The sequence below is a fragment of the Schistocerca nitens genome, chromosome 9 (genome assembly GCF_023898315.1).
Source record: "Schistocerca nitens isolate TAMUIC-IGC-003100 chromosome 9, iqSchNite1.1, whole genome shotgun sequence".
In the NCBI taxonomy this organism is placed as follows: Eukaryota; Metazoa; Arthropoda; class Insecta; order Orthoptera; family Acrididae; genus Schistocerca; species Schistocerca nitens.
In genome coordinates, this window is record NC_064622.1 from 283624092 (window position 1) to 283645319 (window position 21228).

At 38.3% G+C, this 21228-nt stretch overlaps 1 protein-coding gene across 2 annotated transcripts in view; it reads left to right on the plus strand.

Annotated features, from left to right (window-relative positions):
- Positions 1-21228, plus strand: part of LOC126203573 (alpha-tocopherol transfer protein-like) — a 167797-nt gene that overhangs the window by 134455 nt on the left and 12114 nt on the right. For both annotated transcript variants that reach the window (XM_049937899.1, XM_049937900.1), the window contains exon 4: positions 9321-9477. In XM_049937899.1, the coding sequence (XP_049793856.1) occupies positions 9321-9477 (157 nt within the window). The remainder of the gene's footprint in view (positions 1-9320; positions 9478-21228) is intronic.

Here is a 21228-nt window from a genome sequence, read left to right on the forward strand (position 1 = left end):
ATATAAAGGGAATAAAAAATTGTTTTAAATGAAACTGGACTGGAAATTCATGGTTTTGACAAAGTAATTTAGTCTTAATGTTTTATTAGCAAGTTCTTATTTATGCACATTTGTTCGAAACTTAATTATCTACAAATTTGAGAGAAGAAAAAAGAAAAGATATTTAGGTAAAAAACAGACAGTCCTTCATGCTACATCTCTTCCTGTTATAAGATTAAGTTAAATGTCTTACAGGATATGTCAACAATTTCAGATGTAGATTCAGCAGAATGCAGTCACTGGAAACAATAACTGAAGCACTTTATTAGTTTAGTCTGTGATACATTTCTGTAAATTTTATGAAATATAATCTGAAATTTGTATTATCTAAACAAGGTCTCTTCACAGCGATACTTTGGTAACAGTCAATAATCTGTTTTGAATCAGTATTCATATTTCAGTGTTGCATTCATATTTTGTAAGATACCAGCTTTGTAGAGAAACTAGAGTAATGTTACCATTAGTTAACAAAAAAGAATGGAGATTAGTGTTTAACATCCCATCAATGAATAATTAATTCACAATTTTCTGATGCCTTGCTACTAAGTATATGTAATAATCACATAAAATAACTTCTGGTAGACTTTTCACAATGTTAACTAGGTTATATCCCACAATTTGGGAGTTTTAGTTCTTATACAAATTTAAATAGACCAAAATGTAATGTCTATAAAACAAAAAAGAAGATAAGTCAAAATACCTCTATTTCCCTTCAAATACTTTCTGTTTTCCAGAAATACACTGTTGGCAACAAATATAAAACTCTTGAAACTGACAGTGAAGTCTCTCAGAGACATGTAGCTAACTATTTCTGTGACACAGTTTTGGATTTATTTATTCATCCTTTGATTGTTTAGAGCAATCCTGGATATATCAGTACACATTTACAATTACAGCAACAGGATAAATTGCAATCCGAGCACAAATATTATCAATTTACAATCACACAAATGTGTAAAATAATTAATGGAAAGATAGGCAAAACAAAAACTTTAATATTAACTTAGTTTACTACATATAGGAAACCAGTTTCAATTTCTGCTGTAATGGATGAGACATAAGAAACTTTTCAATTTTAGTTTTCATTGACACAGTGTATGTAGCAGTGTTCTCAGGATATTGCTTTAGTATAGCAAATTCTTTCGAATTCTTTTGGATTCATCTCAAAATATTCCTTAACAGTGTACAAATATGCTGTTTTTAAGTGCTTTCTTAGTTGTGTTTTGAATACTAGTAGAGCTTTTATATTTCTTGAACTGTTTGGTAATCTGTTGTAAAATAAGCACTTTGCTTAATTATCCAGTTGTATTTGAGTACCATTGATGTGATAGTCATACTTTACTTTTGTACTGTGATTGTGTAGTTCCCTGTTGCTGCATAATTTAATTTGTGATACATGAGAGTTTGAAATATATACATACAGGACATTGTCATAGTTTTATACTCTTTGAATTTGCTTTTACAGGATTCTTGTGGTGATTTGCTTCCAGTACATCCGATTACTTTTTTCCCATAATATTATACAGCATGATAAATGTGGATGAATTAGTCAATAGTGCAAAATGATGTATCTACATCAACTATATGGGACATATTCTTCCGTAAAAGTACATTGCTGCTTGTTTCTGAGCTGGTCTTTTCTATATGATTTTCCCAAGTCATAAGTCTGTTGTCAATCCCAGGAACTTCCAGCTGTCAACTTCTGTTAGCAATGTGTTCCTAAGTCTCTTATTTAGTTTCTCTTCATTTGTTATTCTCTCTGCAAGTCAAAGTGTGATTTTAACAGATAAGCACTGTGACTGTGATGGTTGTCATCTGTACTAGTTATCGAATCCCTGTTTTAACCAATATTGCAGGCCACCGTATTACATACTGAGTTTTCATCCTCATCATGTTTGACTGTCTGCAGCACACACATCTGCACCTTATTAGTACATTTGATGCTATGTAGTGCTTTATTTTTGTGAATGTGTACAGTCTTTAACTCACACTGCCATTTACTTATGAGTCCATTCAATAGACCTTTGGATAGACGTGTGTTGCTGGACACAGTTCTTTTCTTTCCCTGCATTTCAGACTGGAAGTTACTAAATAAAATATCAACCTTTTTAGGAATGGAGGAGATGTACATGTAACACTTTCAAGAGACATATTATTGGAGGGAGTAAAGTTATCTGTTAAACAGTCTAAGGTAACATTTGCCACATTGCTAAGGCAAACATTAAACAACAGTGTTCCTATCATCATAACTTGTGAAATAATCAGCATCATCTCTCTCTGTCAACTACAAATGGGCTATATCTTTCCTCATAATAAATTTTGGTAGAGAAACAAATATTTTGAATTACAGTGGAATTACTTGAGCCAGCAACTAAATCAATAAAAAGAAACCAGCTAATCTGTATTTGACTTTGTATTTCATATGCAGTCCATTTAACAACATTCTTCCATGTACTGTAATAGTTTAAAGAGAGCCCATATTCTTTCTTTTTTTTCAGCAAAAATATTTGTGTAATATTTGCAGGTATTAAAATAAATCTGTAAACTTTTTTTCTTGAATGTGATAACCATTGGAATGTGTGAAAAGAGGAGCCATCAAACTCCACCCAGAATATGTGAATTGTTTGACTGTTGTAGGTACAAGCAAAAGGTGTGAGTAGAGGATGATGAAACAAGCAAATAACCACAATAAACATAGGTTCTGGAAACCAAAGGTTTTACCAATACAAAGTATGCACAAATGCAGAAAAACTAATGTTAGGCCTACAGCACTGTTAATGTCTAAGATTACATTTTTGCTACAGCTTTGCTGAAGGCACATCACTATCTCTTAGTTCAGGACATTACTGTCGCTGGTTGGAAACAAAGAGTGACATTGTGATGTACTTTCACTCATGATGTGTGCAACTTCATAGATTGCCCATCCATGCAGTTCCCAGCCTGCTTATAGAGACCACCTGGGTCAGCCCCCTGGCACACACTGGTGAGCCGCCAAATAAATAGTATTATTTAAGCAATCACAAATGAGTGCTTGGCTTCTTCTGCAACCTGCTACGTGCAACCTGTACTTCACTGTATCTTTATGTTGGCTCTATGAAGTGCTATGTTCCATTAATTGTGTTTGTTCCTTCTATAACAAACGTGGCGACAGGTGAGTGTTACATTTCCTCCATGTGTTAGTGTCAGCATGAAGTCACACAGCAAACATCTCAATGAAAGAAATACTTCAGCGTACCTTTGTCCAGCAGCAAGCTTTCACAGAACAACAGCAGGCTCTCATCACCACTCTCAATAAAGTAGCATCTGCATCTTTGCAGCAGGTTACGCTTTCAACAGGGCAACAATTGCACTTCCTGACATCTGATGAATCGGCTGAAGACTGGGAATCCTATGAGACATAGTTACACCAACATTTCCAGGTTTTCTGCATAGACGATGGAAAATTGTTGTAAAGCTTTCTGTCTTTCCTGACTTTTGTGCATGCATCAGTTGTCATGCCAACTTGTGTCTTTGCAAGAACGAACCAGTTTATCATTTGATGAAAAGTGTAAGCTTCTCTCAGCTTATTACTGTGACAGAACTCATGACACTGTGATGTGTGTAGAGTTTTACCATTGTCAGAAATGCCCAAGCCAATCTTACAAAGCCTGGGCTGCAGAATTATGCAGGTTGAACCATCATCATAAATTTGTCACTAATACCCATCATGAACCCTATGCTGATCACATGTTGTCTGATGTTATTATTCATTTGGCACCAGACTGGGGAGTCCATAAAAAAGCACTTCAGTGTGAAAATCCAACACTTATGGATGTGCTCAATATGGCACAATCCTTTGAAGTCTCATGAGCTGCAGGCAATCAGATTGCTGCATGGGAGGAGATACGGGAAGTTGCTCAGTCAACACCTGTTAGGCATGCTGCAAGTGTTCAGGATGACAGGGAAACTGTTGCAGTAGTACAATTGTTGACTGAGCATCACATGGGGCAACTTCAGTTACAGCCATGGCTGCAACAGGCTGCCTCACTCCCCTTCTGTCTTGCCTGTACTGCTTCATCCAACATGAGTGTACTGTGTGCGCTAAGCTTCGGGATGCTTGCAACAAGTCTTGAAATAAAGGCCATATTGCATCAGTATGTAGCTCCTGTTTAGAAGTGCCAGACACAGTAGTACCAAGTGGCATAAACTGTATCTCTACAATGACTGTTTCCCAGAACAAACTGTTTATTGACTTGTGTGTGTTTAATAAACAACTAAAAATGTCAGTGGGTACAGGAGCTGCAGCAACCTTAGTAGATGCACAAAAATACGTGGACTTTTGCTCTGATGCCCCCACACAGGTTTCACAGTAGTTGGTTAGCTACAATAAACAGCAGATTCTGATCATAGGTCAGTTCTCTACTCCTGGATCCTACAAATTTGTTGTTCACCCTCTCACCTCCATTGTTGTGGATTATCCCCATACTGCAGACTTGTTTGGGTTAAATGCATTCAATGCTTTTGGCTTCTCCATTGCTGATGATGTAAATTTAGTGTCAAATCAAGCTCCATATGCAATTGGAGTCCCTCTGCTCTGAGTTTTCATTGCTGTTTTCCCCTGGACTTGGTTGTGCTACTGGTTTTGTCTCATATTAGTGTGAAAGAGGCCGTTGTTTCCAGGTGCGGCAGCTGCCCAACACATTGCATGATTGTCAAGGCCAAATTAGACCATTTGATGTTGCTCAATGTCATTCAGATTATTAGTTTCAGCAAATGGGCTACACCACTTGTCATCATTAAGAAGCCGACAGGCAAGCTTCATCTCTGTGGCAACTTCAGTGTCATGATTAATCCACAGCCCATAATAGATACATACCCTTTGCCCCACCCTGACAAGTTGCTTGCAGAATTATATGATGGCCACTACTTTTCGAAGATTGATTTGTCAGAAGTGTACCTCCAGCTCCCCTTGGATGAGGCCTTCTCATTGTCAATACACCTTTCGGCCTATACCAATATCAATGCTTGCCTTTTGGTGTCGCTAGGGTGCCCACAATTTTTCAGTGTTCTTTTAGAACAGCTGATAGCCTCCATGCACAGCTGCATCATTTACCTTAATGACATCATTGTTTTAGGTTCTTCCAGCAAAGACCACTACAGCAATCTGCAATCATTGTTTTGCAGTCTGTGGGTCTCAGGTGTGATCTTTCCAAATCTCAATTTTTTTCAGCCATTAGTTGATATTTAGGTGTTATGGTTTTTCACACAGGAGTCAAGCAGTTGCATCAATGTGGTGATGCAATTGTGGCTTTGCCGCAGCCGACCTCCATTAAGGAACTGCAGAAGTTTCTAGGAAAAGTTGTGTACCATCAAAAGTTTTTACCAGATGCACCCATTGTTGCTCAGCCCCTGCACACACTTTTGCATAAAAATGTGTGTTTTTATGGTCCCTAGATTGTGACCAATCATTTGCTTTGTGTAAATCTAAGTTTCAATATTCCCCATGTCTGGCCACTTTTCGGCCAGGTCACCACATCATGTTGGCTGCATTTCCTCTCTGCATGGTCTTAGCAAGATGTTCATGCACAAATACATGGGCATCTCTGAATGACTCTTTGCATGTGCTTCTAAGGCTTTAACTCCCACTCAGCATTGGTATTCTCAGATTAAAAAAGATGCTTTAGCAATTGTGTTTGCCCTCAAGAAATTTCATGTCTTCTTTTATGGTTCTAAGTTCCATTTATTCACAAATCACATGTCATTGGTTGCTCTTTTTAACCCTTCTGGTTCCGTGCCAGATGAGGTAGTGCATCATTTGCAGCAGCGGGTTCTTTTCTTCTCCTGTTATCAATATCAGATCCATTACCAGCCAACAGTGTGACACGCAAACACCGATGCCCTTTGTTGCCTTCTGATCAGGCCAGACGTAGCATACCGGGAACAAGAGGGTGGTCATGGTTTTCCCATCACTTGTGCCAAGGTAGCATCAGCCATTGCCACAGATCCTGTATTTAATCAGGTCCTCTCTTTTGTGGAGCATGGTTGGCCGGAGAAACCCCTGGGCTGTGCCTCAGACCCCTTGAATAATTACTTCTCCCTCCAGCACCACCTTTCTGTTTGATGGGATTCTTTTGTTAGAGGACACATCTCTCTTTAGGTTGTGATTCCCACTTCCTTACACTGTAATGTACTGTGGCTTCTACGTGTCGGTCAGTGTGGGACCTCTCACACCAAAGCTTTGGCCTGCCACACATGTATTGACTGGGGTAGATGTGGACATTTAGCAGCTTATTGCCAATTGCACTCACTGTGTTCAGCAACAAGTGGCCCCACAGGCTTCTTTTTCCCCTTGCCAGTGCCACAGACCTGTGGGAACATTTATATATTGATTTTGCTGGGTCCTTCTAAATCAATCAAATGTATGGTTTGGACATTTAAAACTCGGAAGTGGAAGTATGTATCCGGCAAGTCCCCTGAAGCTGCCTTAGACCATTATTGAGTTTTTACCATTTAACTCAGGTGGGGAACAAGAGCCCGGCGCAGCTGCTTCATGAATGCCAACCACAGACTCTCTTTCACTTGCTGCATCTGCCATGTCACTGCTTCCGTGATGGTTACAGCTAGGTGTGCCTGTCTGGGCTCATTGTTTCAGCTGCAGGCCAAACTGGGTTCCTGCCATCATCAAGCCTCACCAGTACTGGTGGCTGTACTTCAGCCACACTCCTGTCAGGTGGACATCTCACCACTTCTACCAGTTGTGGCTGCACACAATGCAGCCTGTTCTCCCCAGAGGCCAGACTGCCTCCCCCATCCTTGCCGCTGCTGATGCCTGTTCCTGTGCCTCAGATGATCCAATTAGCACCACAGGAGGGGGGGGGGGGGGTTGCTTCCTGTTGCATCCATGTCTGGAGCTCTGCCTCTGCCCCTGTGCCCCCACTGCTCGACTGTTGTTGCCAGTGCAAACCCCATTGCACTTTATGACACAGCCACTGCTGCCTGAATTGCTGTGTCATGTGCAGCCATCATCTCTGAGAGCCCCATTGATGCCTCCTGAATAGACTACAAACCTCAATGAGGACATTGCTATTGAGATGCCATCCCTGGTCCTGCCCTAGGGCTTCTCACAATAGGTGGAATGGCACACCAAACTGCTCCCTCACCACTTCCACCCCTACTCACTGGTGCCTGCCCACCACATGCTGCAGCAACTGCCGTCATTGAGAGAGGAAATGGAAATCAGCGATATCATTGGTGTTTTCCATGATTTGTAATCTCAGTGCCCTGTGAGATCAGTGCTTTATTTTTTTCAGGGCACCAGTGTTCTTTTTTGGTATGAATGCTCTTTTTCAGTACCAGCACTTATTTGGTACCAGTGCTATTTTTCTGTACCAGTGTTTTTTTCTGTAACATGCATTTTTTTCTGTACCATGTATTTTTCTGTGTCTAGCATTCTTATAGAGGCTAACTGGATTGGCCCTGTGGTGTGCTCTGGTGAGCCACCAAAGGAACAGTATTATTTAAGCAATTGCAAATGAGTGCTCGGTCTATTCTGTAACCTGAGTTACTGTTGTCCATTCAATGTGTTCTGTGCTACATACAACCTGTACTTTATTGTACCTTATGTTAGCTCTATAAAGCACTCTGTTCCATAAATCACGTTTTTTCTAGCTATAACACACTGCAGCAACCAATCACAGCTCAAGTTCCAAGCCTTGTCAGCGATAAGTGAACAATAAAGCTGCAGCATAGACATGGCCTCACATTCCAGATACCCATTCCCATTATGAACAGCAAATGCAGTTTTCACACATAGCATTTGAAGTGGTTGCAATGGCTCCACACATATTTTCAAATGTAGAAATGGCTGACATCCACTTCATGCATGGATATGTTTTGTCAGTGCATGGGAGGCAGCATGATTGTATCATCAAGCATGTCCTCAGTGAAGACAGCTAAACAGTAGCAGAGAAGACAGCTAACCAGTAGAGTGGTCATGAGTTCCAATCAGTGACTGCAAAAGACTGGTTCATTGGAACCCAACATGCAACATGCAGATCGACCAAGAACAGTGTCCACACCATGAATGGAGGAGAAGGTATTACAACAAGTGCTAGCAATGCTGCAGATGAACATATTTTGGCCTCCAGTCACATACTTTTGAGACCAGGTTGTCATCTACAATGGACACTTACACAGTGTGGGAATAATCACAGTTCCTTACGTATGTGTTATTTACAAATGAAGTGTGTTTTACTCAAGATGGTGTTGTGGACCTCTGCAACACACACCTTTGTGCTTATGAGAACATACATGCTATGACTGTCATGACACACATGCGTGTGTGTGTGTATGTATGTGTGTGTGTATGTGTGTGTGTGTAGGTATTTAAAAGCTTTGGTGTATTGAAGCCCTGTTGATAGTGTCAATGACTAAGATTTTTAAACATGTACATGCACTGATGAGGAGACGTGGTGAACCCTGTCATTCATACACTTGTTGTAGTGTGTTTGTCCTCAAGTGTAAGTCTGTAGTTTGAATCCTAGTGGATTCTGTTGTAAGTTGTTCACAAACTCAATCATAGTAGACTATACCAGGGAAGTCATTGGTTTTTGTGACTATGTTTCTTAGGATTATTTACTTGTTTCGTTGACCTCTAAAAAAATTGCTCTGAGCACTATGGGACTTAACATCTGAGGTCATCAGTCCCCTAGAACTTAGAACTACTTAAACTTAACTAACCTAAGGACATCACACACATCGATGCCCGAGGCAGGATTCGAACCTGCAACTGTAGCGGACTATATGTACTCTTAGGAGTAATGCAGAGCTGACAAACTCTGCTTACCTCAAACAGTGCTGCTAATCTATATGAGCCTTGCACTGTGCAAAAATAGAAGTGACAAACAAAAATAATGAACATTTTAATGATTTAATTACTCACAATTTAAAGCAGCTTATTTAAATGTTAAACAATATTATTTATTGCAATAAATTAGTTATCAATTCTGAAAAACATGGTATTCACTAATGGTTACCACAGCGCTACTGTAAATAGTGTTTATTCAGGCAGTAAGGTTGGCAGTGTATGGACACAAACAGCTTCTACCAATGCAGAACTAAGGAGCTGAATCACAAAAACATTGATTGATAAACACTGGTGGTCTGTGACTAGAATTATAGTGAAAAACTCTATTGCACCTTACGTTGTAACTCATGAGTCAAGAAAAAGATTACAGAATTTTTCTTCTGTGGGATGTTATTGTATATTAATCACTAATATATTTTGTACTGCTTATTTTCAGATAAAATACTGTACCTTATACATCATAGCTGCTATTATGATTTAAATAAAACAAAAGATACAATCAAAGTGTACTTCTCAATGCGAAACAAGATTCCAGAGTTCTTTGCTGATAGAGATGTTAACAGGAAGAATCTCCAAACAGCATTAGAATCTGTGTGAGTATTATATTCACGTCAAGATTTTACCCTACAACTGTTTTAAATCTTACATTTTTCTGCAGGATCAAAGCATATTTATTATGTAACAAGATAATCATCCTTCATGGTTAACTGTCATCATTCACATTTTTATTCACACACAAAAATTAGGTAATTTTTTGACTCTGGATGTTTTAGATTCTTCCAATAGGCGTAGACAAAATGGTTGAGGCAAAACATGTCTGAAAAACAAAAATACACTCTGACAGGTGAATTAGCTCTGCATCTACATCTGCATCTATACTCTGCAAACCACCTTGAGGTGTGTGGCAGAGGGTACACCCCATTGCACCAGTGATTACGATTTCTTCATGTTCCATTCCCATATGGAGTGCACATACAATGGTTGTCTGAATGTCTCAGTGTTTGCAGTAATGATTCTAATCTTATCCTTTTGATCGCTATGTGAGTGCTACATAAGTAGTTTTAGTATATTCCTGGAATCATAATTTAAAGCTGGTTCCTGAAAGTTTGTTAATAGACTTTCTCCAGATAGTTTACACCTAGTTTCAAGAGTTTAAAGGCCCAGTTCCTTCAGTATCTCTGTGACACTCTCCCACATATTAAACAAACTTGTGACCATTTGTACTGGCCTTCTCTGTATACATTCAGCATCCCCTATTAGTCCTGCCTGGTACAGGTCCCACATGCTTGAGCAATATTCTAGAACTGGTGGCATGAGTGGTTTGTAAGCAATCTCCTTTCTAGACTGATTGCACTTTCCCAGTATTCTATCAATAAACTGAAGTCCACCATCTGGTTTACTCACAACTGAACCTCTGTGATCATTCCATTTCATAACCCTACAAAGTGTTACACACAAGTATTTTATGAGCTGGCTGATTCCAACAATGACTCATTGACATTATAGTCATACGATACTGTATTTTTTTCGTTTTGTGAAGTGCAAAATTTTGCATTTCTGAACATTTGGAGCAAGTTGCCTATCTCTGCATCACATTCAAATCTGATTAAGATCTGACTGAATATTAATGCAGCTTCTTTCAGATAGTACTTCATTGTAGATAACTGGATCATCTGCAAAAAACCTGATTTTACTATTAATATTGTCTGCAAGGTTATTAATATACAACAAGAACAGCAAAGGTCCCAGTACAGTTCCCTGGGACACACCCGAAGTTACTTCCTCATCTGATCATGATTCTCCATCCGAGATAACATGCTGTGTCCCTCCTACCAAAAGGTCCTAAATCCAGTCACAAATTTCACTTGATAACCCATATGATTGTACTTTTGACAGTAAGTGTAGGTGTGGTACTGAGTCAAATGCTTTTCAGAAATCAATAGATACTGCATCTACCTGATGACCTAGATCCAAATCTTTCAGTATGTCATGTGAGAAAAGTGGAGTTGGGTTTCACATGATCAATGTTTCTGAAATGCATGCTGGTTGGCATTGAGGAGGCCATTCTGTTCAAGATACCTCATTATGTTTGAGCTAAAAATATCTTGTAAGATTCTATAACAAATTGATGTCACGGATATTGGGCAGTAGTTTTGTGGACCTGTGCTTTTTCCAAGAACTGGGCACTGTTCTTTGTTTGAGGAATCCATGATAGTTAGAAGAGGGGCTAACTCAGCCAAAAATTCAGTATAGAATCTGACAGGAACTCCATCTGGGCCTGGAGCATTGTTCCGTTGTAATGATTTCAGCTGTTTGTCAACACCACTGACACTAATACCTATTTCATTCATCATTCCTGTGGAAGGAGGATTAAATTGGGGCAATTGTCCTGCATTTTCCTTTGTAAAGAAACATTTGGAAATGGAGTTAAGCATTTCAGCTTTTGTTTTGCTATACTCAATTTCATTTCCTGTCTCATACACTAGGGACTGGACACTAACTTTGGTACCACTAACAGCCTCTACATACGACCAGAATTTCTTTTGGTTCTGTGAAAGACCACTTGACAATATTCTGCTATGTTAGTCATCGAAGGCATCACACATTGCTCTCTTAATGGCCAAATGCATTTCATTCAGCATCTCTCTATAGTCCTATGCTTTGTCTTACCACTATTATGCAGTAATCTCTGTTTCTTTAGAAGTTTCTTTAGACTGACTGTGCCAGAGTTCCTCTATATTCTCCTGCCCTATTCTGAAAGTTTCAAGTTCCTCATTGAGATATGACACTACTGATTTTTATCTGGTTTACTGGACATATATGTATTTCTGCTTAATTTAGTGGTCATTTGCACGTTGGTAATCATTGCTACTACATCTGTGTTATGGTCACTGATACCAGTTATGATGTGGACATCATTGAAGAGGTCAGGTATATTTGTTGCCATTAGATCAAATACATTTCCATTATGTGTGGGGTTCCTAACTATCTATTCTAGATGTTTTCAGATGTTTCACAGGATGTCTTATCATGCCCACATCTAACAAAACTGTAATTTTCCCAGTTGATAGTTGGATGATTAAAGTCTCCACCAATGATTACAGTATCATTGGGGAACTTACATACAAGTGAACTGAGGTTTTCTCTAAAATTTTCAGTTACATCAGGAGATGAGTTTGGTGGGTGATATAAGGATCCAATTATCAATTTATGCCCGCCTCTGATGCTGATTCTTGCCCAATCTCATGTGCAGCTACAATTTCTATCTCGATGTATTTGAGTTTCTTGTCTACTGTGACAAATGCACCACCTCCATCTCCCATTTGCCTATTCTTTTGATATACACTAAAATTTGCCCCAAAAATTTCAGTGGTATCAATTTCAGCTTTCTGTACATAGTATTATGTGAGCTTCACTGCTTCTCATGAGCACTTCAAACTCTGACATTCTGAATGCTTCGGCAGTTTACCACTAGGATTTTAATACTCTCACCTGTGGGAGGCATTTCTTTCGATGTTACAGCGATACTTGTGTGTTTCCTACAGCTTTCATCTTCTGAATTGGATGGAGAGTTGCCTAATCTAAAAAACCCTTATGTGCATCACACACAGACAGCTACCTGAATAGCAGCCTTTGATGTGTAGTGCACACCTGACCTATTTAGGGTGACGCAACACCTCTCATCCCTATGTTGCAAGTCCAGGAAGTTGCAGCCTTGCCTGTCACATAACCTTTGAAGTTTCTAGTTCAGTCCTTCCACTCAACTCAGAACCAGAGGACCACAATCAGTTCTGGGGACAATGCTGCAAATTGTGAGCTTTGTTGAAACTCCACATGCAATGCTGGTCTTTCAATCTTCTGTGCCAGTCACTGGCAGTTAAATTGTTGGGGAGATTGGAGAAAACTAATTTAGATATTGATTTTACAAATGGATGTAGAGAAATTTTGGAAGCAATTGATAGGCAACATAAGGCAACTAACATGTATAAAACTGTGTCACTCAGGAAATACAAAAATTAAACAGAACGTTTTTCATGTAAATATTGAAGAGTGTAAGACACTACTCATCCTATTTAAAGAGCACTGGAGAAGTTATTATGGTTAACACAAGTTATGAATGTATGACTGCACATAGTTATTTTTTTCTTTCTCTTTCTCTCTCTCTCCTTTTTTTCCATTGTAACAAAACTAATTTGTTGCGAAGATTCTAACAGAAATTATCCAATATACATGGGAGCAAGATATTCACAACAGAATAAAAATAAAATTTCACATTAAAGTAAAGATAGTGCTGTCTTCTTTTTAAGGATTTATTCGCCATGGGCATGGTCTTAATTGTTAATTTTTAGGGGTGCTTAAGCTCATTATTTATGTACTGTGTCTCAGGAGGAAATATCATTATTTCAAGAGATGATAGAAATGAACATTTGAAATAAAAAAACCCATGTAGGCATTTGTTTTTCACTGGATTGTTTCAAAGCTAGGACATATTAAAAATACTTCAGTTTTTTCCAAAGGTTGTGTTGGTTTGGAGGAGCAACTGGAGGATATTCTGTCAGTCATATGGAATGCTATGTACTTCCAGTATGATGGAGAACACTATAAAAGTTTTGTTTCTGGAGCTGGATGAAGATATAAGTGTACAGAAGAAAATCAGAAATGAGATTATCTGCAAAGTCATATCAGGGGCATTCCTGGTGCCATAAAGAAACATACAGATGCTCAAGGACAATCAAAATGAATTGTTCTTTTCAAAGCAAAAACGTGCATTGAAGTTGAAAATTTGCTGCAAACTGCATAAAATTGATTTTAAATTGTTGTCAGTTTATTTTGGACAAAAATATTATGAATCATATTAAGTTTACTGTCAACTATTGGAAATGTATTTTGAAAGTCTCTGTCCTGATAAGTATAATTATAATAACAACTGACATATAGAAGTACATAACAAAAGAAAATCATTTCAGTATGATGGGTAAGATATGCAAGCAATTGTTGTTAGAACCATCCTTTTGCTTCTAATAACCGTTTCTGCCACTTCATCAAATGCTGAACTCGGTTTACGGAATTCGCTGTGTATATACACTACTACCACATACTAAGCTTCTGTGGTGCTATTTGTGTATAACATGTTTTGAGTTTTTTTGCCCTATCAAATTTAGATATATCTTAATTGTGGTTACTTCCATAGCTCTCTTTAGGAGCAAGGTACTGTCAAAAAATATTGGATTTCTTGTTTTACATCCCAGAAGTAACTTGGTCTTCACATTAAAAAATGGTATGAAACTTGCATTGAAGGAGAATGAGCAGAACATGGAATGAGTGCAGTAAATAAACAGAGAGAAATAGTTGCCTGTACACTCTCTTGACAGCATCTGTCAGTAATGCAGTATATTGTATTTGATGTTAGACAGGTTATAAAGGAATGCAGTGCAGTTAACATAAAAGCTACTACTATGAAATAAGTTGCTACAGCTTCAATATTAGGCAACTGCTTGCTTAATATTTACATGAATGCCCAGTAATTTTCCAAAGGGGAACCATTATTTACTTTCTGCCAGCAGAATGGAAACCTGTTTACAAAGGCTATTCTTATTTGCCATGTTACATTATTGGCTTTTAACCCTGGAAAATCAGATAATTGACAGTAGGATCCATTGCTGTCCCTGTGAAGAGAGAATATGGCTATGCTTGCAATGCAGAGGATTATGAACATTTATGGTAGGTTAAAAATTGTGTGCCTTTGTGCATGCCTCCTAGGGCTGCCTCAAGAGTTTCAGTTTATCACTTCTTTCCCTCCGTAGCTCAAGATATTCTTAAGTGAGACTGCTGGTTTGAATGTTCAATACATCAAAAGCTGCTGCAATTGGACACATAAATCTACAGGCCAATTTTTTAACACCCTGCTGAGAAAAGCGCTGGCTACACTCTAGAATGAAGATCAGAGACAGTCATTGATGATCATACTGGCTCCAAGGGCGTACCCAGGATCTGAACTGGGGGGGGGGGGGGGGGGGGGCAGGTCATACTAGTCTCAGGAAACAAGGACTCGTGACAACATACAGCACTTCTTATTAAATAAAACAGTAAACCAGTGAAAAACTGCTTTTAATAAACATTTTAAATACAAGAATGCACTTGTACAATTTGAGAAAACATGCAGCATTTCTTATTAACTAAAACAGTAAACTAGTAAAAAACTGTGAATATCTACCCCCCCCCTCCCCCCCGGCCCCTAGCTGGGTGCGCCCGAGAATTAAGAAATGTTGTGGCTTGTAAATGATAGCACTGCTACAGAATACCAGACATTTACAGATTTTCTGTGGGGCTGCTGGTAGCTAATGGGTCAAATCATTCATAGAGGGGCAGGATTCTGTGCAGAATAGGAATGCCAGTGAAATATGTAACACTGGAAAAATTGATGGTAATGAAGCACAGCTTAAAAAGGATACAGACGTCTATATTTGAACATATAAAAATTCAGTATGTATTATTCAAACTTAAACATTAAAAGTCAACAAAATTATAGCATTTAGCTACAGTAATTATGGACCTTGCCAAGGTGGCTTGTGTTCCTCACTGACATAGACCACTAACAGAGGGATGGAGGTGGGGGGTATTTGTGGAGTGGCCAGACTAATGTATGGTTCCTGAAGAGAGGCAGCAACGTGAAACACTCTTTTCCCAGTAGTGCATAACTCTTGATGCACTATTCTAGCTGACTAACTGCTAATTCAGTGCAACTAATATGCATGCATTCCTGCAAGAAATGGATCAGTGACACAAAAATATGCTCACCTAAAGCGTCAAAGTGTTGCTTGTAGCTTTGGAGGTCTGCCAGGCTGATTTTTCAGAGAAGAACACTCGTTGATATGTATGCATCAGTTTTTTCTTTGCTTCTTGCCATACTGTCATTAGATGCATAATTTCACATTATTCTGAAAAAATTTTATCTCACAGTCAGAAGGTCATGTTCAAAAGGTCTGAACATTTTTCCACCAAACAGTATCTAACAGTCACGCCTGTTATATATCTGAACTGATATGAGAGTGTTGTTGCAAGAAAGTATTGACTGACATCCACTTTCCTTAGAGCCAGAGATGCACAGACTGCTTGAAAAGATGATAATGTTAACTGAAAACAGTACTGTTTGTAGATAAAATAGGGACTTGTATCCCTGTGGAAAGCAAATTACAAACTGAACTTCTATCATTCATGTCATAGTATTTGTTGTTACAGGAAATTTTAAATAATGGAAACTTACATTATTTTTTAAAATAATTCCCGTTTTAAATTATGTTCCTGTATATTTTTGTCAATTTCTGACATGAAATTGTCAAGATGGTTCTGTGATTCCATGTTTTCAACTTTTAATATACAAAAAACTCTTGCTGATTTGAAACAGATAATGAACCTTCAATAGCTGCAAAGTCTTTTATTGTTTCAAGTTCTTCTGCAAAAATGATGTATCACATGTTTGTAAACTAACATGGGATAAAAAATAATTTTGTTCAGTAAGCTCAAGTCTCAGTACATTGTAAGCCATTTCAGTAGTTGCAGGACCAACAGTCTGGGAGATTGACTGATCTGTCATTGTAACATTAGTCAACATGACCTTGCTATGTTGTTGGCCTCATTGAAGCATAAAAGTCTGCAGAAATTTCAGATAAGTAGACTAGCACTGCGAACAAAGCGATGATGGTGACAATAACCTCCTGTTAAAAATAAGAGACATAATTATTCACCAGTACTTTTCTTCAGGAAATGCAAAATGTAGTGCTGCTAATAGAGCTATTTGAAAGTGAATACCAGTACCGTATTTACTCGAATCTAAGCCGCACCTGAAAAATGAGACTCGAAATCAAGGAAAAAAATTTTCCCGAATCTAAGCCGCACCTGAAATTTGAGACTCGAAATTCAAGGGGAGAGAAAAGTTTTAGGCCGCACCTCCAAATCGAAACAAAGTTGGTCCATAGTAATATGAGACACAATTTAGGTCGAACGAATCACGATACAGCTACAGTAGTTTGGTTCGAGTCGTAAGCTTAGCAGGTAAGCTTTACCAAGTAGCCATTGCTATGCGTCAGGTGCTCCGTCAATATTTATACGGGTACCCTTCCTTTTTCACGTGCTTCATTTGGTTTGAATTGATTGCTTACTTTTCTTTGATCTGATAAGTGCTGTTCTCTTTGTTATAGGTGTTTACGTCACTCTAAGCTGAAAATGCATTATTTTACTGTGTCATGCATTGTTTGTCGCATTCTGATAATGAGTGTTTATGACCTGCCGCCGCTCGCGGCATGGATTGCTTTTGTGCGCACTAACGCCGCTTCTTTTTTTTTTTTTTTTTTTTTTAAAGGAATCGGCTCATCAGCGAAACAATGGCAAAAGACTGCTATTTGTTTTCTTTGCTGCTTTCTTTGATAATGATCAGCCAGAACCAAATAATAGACTGCATATGATAGAAGATGTTCTGAACGAGAGTTTAGCGAAAATTTTTCTCCGTTTGAAAATCTTTGCAGAAGCCTCTTTCGTACAATACATCCTGCACAGAAATTAGAGTCATCTTAGATTTAAAAATGTAGTCAATTGCCGTGCTTCATTTCTGACTGTATCACTATTAGGCATAAGAATAATATGAATATAAAAGTGACATGATATGTATATTCTTCCACGTTTACTGTTGTCTCACTCTAGTTTCGTAGTTTATTAGGCAGACAGGATTTAAATGAGATAGCAGCAAACATGAAAGAATACATGGCAAAATGTTTATATTCGTATTATTCTTATGGTGAAGAGAATACTGCATGTGATTCAGAATTCATAAAAGTTCCTATTTGCAACCATCTCTTTTCACATGTAGGAAAAAAATTCAGAACGTAGAGTTGACCATATTGACAAACATCCCAAACAGTCTTGCCAGTCGGATTTTCATAGTACATTGAAATGCTGCCACATTCGAAGATGAACAATACGGCATTTGTATTTACTTCGTTGGATAATGTATGAAAATGCAATGGTCGAAACTCGAGGCGGAGAAAAAACCTCGTCTTCCACCTTTTTTGACGCAGAGGTTTTGGCTCTAGTATTTATCTTTCTGCCTGCAAAGCATGCCTGTGTAGCGCTACATATATTCGACGACAGAAGTTAGTTGTGGTGGCACCTACCAACATTTTTCAGAACTTCCGCTTACTTTGCACTCGATTCTAAGTCGCAGGCGGTTTTTTGTATTACAAAAACCGGAAAAAAAGTGCAGCTTAGATTCGAGTAAATACGGTATCCTGCCAAGACTATAGAAAGGGAACAAACTTTTCAGAGACCTGATGGACAGTTCATAATGTTGTGAAAAAATAAATAAATAAATAAAATAAATGGCATGAGAAAGTTTTGAACACGACTTGTCTGCTTCATAGTCCAATCCTGTGACCACTTAACCATGATGCTGCAGCTGATAATGATTGCTGAATATTGCACGTGTTAAGCTTGGACCATTCTCTGTTTCTATTTTGATATTTTTCATAGTTCAGTACACCTTCCTTGCTGTTTTCATGCTTGATCTGTGTTCAATGTTTGACGGGCTGTCCATTGAGCCATCTTACCACTAGATCTGAGGGCATGTGATGGGGAGTTTTCCCTCTTAAGTGCAGTACTTGTCAACTGTCTGTCTCATAATTTTATAGCTTCTTTAACTGAATTTCTGTTTTGATAAAAGGGTCATTTCAAAAGTTCTGAATACTGTAAGATAGAACTGAAGAAAACAATTTGTATTACAAAATACCTTTATAGACCCACAGTATAATCTCCACTCTTGCTTATGACAGCTTCCCACTATTTTGGCAACATCTGTATTCTGGATAGAACACCTATGCTGTTGTGCTGTCTAGTTACTAGGGTCACCTCACTTGACACTTCATTAGTTGTGTCAAAATCTTTTCCATGGAGTTGTTTCTTCAATTTGGAAAACAAATAAAAATGTGATTGGCTCATACTAGAACTGGGGAATTATGTGTGGGGAAGTATTTCCCATCCATATTTGTCAAAGGCTTCTTTCACTGGTAGGGCAATATATGGTTTCCCATTATCATGAAAAATGAAGGCAAGAGCTGCAGATATGTCAGGTCTTCTTTGATGAATATTCAAATGCAAAGTATTTTGCAGGAGCAGCTTGTAGTTTGAACCTGCTACAGATGTCCCTGGGGCACTTGATTTGTAGCTATGACTCATACATGTCACACACCAAGATCATCTTCAGTTTCACCTATGACTGTTGGAGGTGAAATGTTTTTGGGCATAGAGAGTCAGAACTTCTGCATTGTGATGACTGAGACTTCAGTTCTGGCCCAAAATCTCATTTCAGGGTTCATCAAGTGGAAAAATTCTTTTCAGAAACTGTTCTCCTTCTGTTTGATAATTTTGAATCAATTCTTGCACAATTCTTTTGCAACCTGATTTCTGCTCTTCACTCAGATCATGTGGGACTCATCTGCCAGGATCTTTTCTCACTTCAACTTTTCAGTTTTGATTCTGTAAAATGTAGTGACATACATTCTGGCCTCTTATGCAATTTCCTCGTACCTTTTTTGTTGAACCTCTATCAAAAAGTCATTAACAATAACCTGTGAAGTGTACTCTGTTGCAGCTGATGTCCTTCCACTTCTTGTGTTATCCTCAGTGACTACCCAACCTTCACAGACATGAGCAGACTGCTGTGATAGTGTAGTATGATCAACTACTTTATTTCCACCAACCTGCTTCGAAGTGTTGTAAATTTATGTAGGTTTTTTTTTCCATGTATTGGTTCGATTTTGATGTAAGAATGCTAGTCACTACACGTAATCTGACCTGACTTGATTTGAACTTACATTTTAAAACTGAGTTACTCATGACCCAGACACATGAACCAGCAAACACACAGATGGTTATCACACTAAAGTCTTGCTCATGACTGATGTGAATTTCAATTAGATCACATCACCATAATGATTGTGCATGCACAGTATGCAGGACTTTTGAAATGAGCCTTGTATAATTAACTACCATATATCAAAAGTGGGAATTTAACCCTTGGTTGTGGAGACCATATCACATAACCCTTGAATACATATGGTGAAATCATAGTGAAGTTCATAATGGAGCGTGAAAGAAAAATTAACTTCAGTTTTTTACTGCCTGTTGCTTTTTTTTTCCAGTCACAGATGCAGTTGTTAAAATTCATCACTATATACATAGGTGTCAATCAACGTTAGCAGCCAAACTGGTTTAAAATGTTCATATCTGCATCACTACATGAACTGATTCATTTTTCCATTGATATGTGCATATTTTTAAGTACCATATGATGATTTTGAATGGTTTTATAGATTTCTGCTATATGGTGGTGTCTCTCTGAATAACTATTACTTTTTCTGGGGATTGGTGATCATTGCGTATTGCATTATCAGTTTCTGTGGCATTCAACACCCATTGTCTTCAATCCATTGGTTCAGTACCCAGTGCCCATTGTTTTCAATTTTAGTAATTTATTTACCAGTGATACCCATCAAAGTCATTAAGAATATGAAATACGAATACTGTTATAGTTCAGTGCCATTTTTCAAGCAGCAAAATTTACTGCCATAAATTAGTAGTTATATTAAAAGTTCTATGCAGGTCACAACACACCACTGAATAATGAAATTGGATAATGAGTAATGAACTTGGATAAACTACTACTTCAGCGACAAAACCGTCTGCGCCCGGTAGCGGAGAGGTCAGCGTGACAGAATGTCAATCCTAAGGGCCCAGGTTAGATTCCGGCTGGGTCAGAGATTTTCTCTGCTCAGGGACTGGGTGTTGTGTCATCCTAATCATCATCATTTCATCCCCATCGAAACACAAGTCACTAAAGTGGCGTCAAATCGAAAGACTAGCACCCGGCGAATGGTCTACCCAATGGGAGGCCCTAGTTGCATGACATTTACATTTTAGTGACAAAAGTGTGAAGCCCTAAACATAAATCACTAAAACAAGAAACCTTTGCACATGTCAGTTCTTTATTTCTTGTACAGAGGCTGACCCAATAGACTGTAACATTTTAACCATTCTCAAAACACTTATATAAAATCAGATATAGAAGACACTCCATAAACAAAAATTGGATAACTGGAATCAAAACTCAATGTCTGTGATGTCACTGGACCAGCTCGCCTTCAAGTGGGACAACAAATGTCAAATTCCTTATGCTCATTTCATACTCTGTTCCATGCTGATTCTTTTAAAGATTTCTGTCTGTGCCCTGGTGATACCACTGCATAATGATGAAAAAGGAGAAGAAGAAGAATAAAGAGAAAGAGAAATGCGAAGGG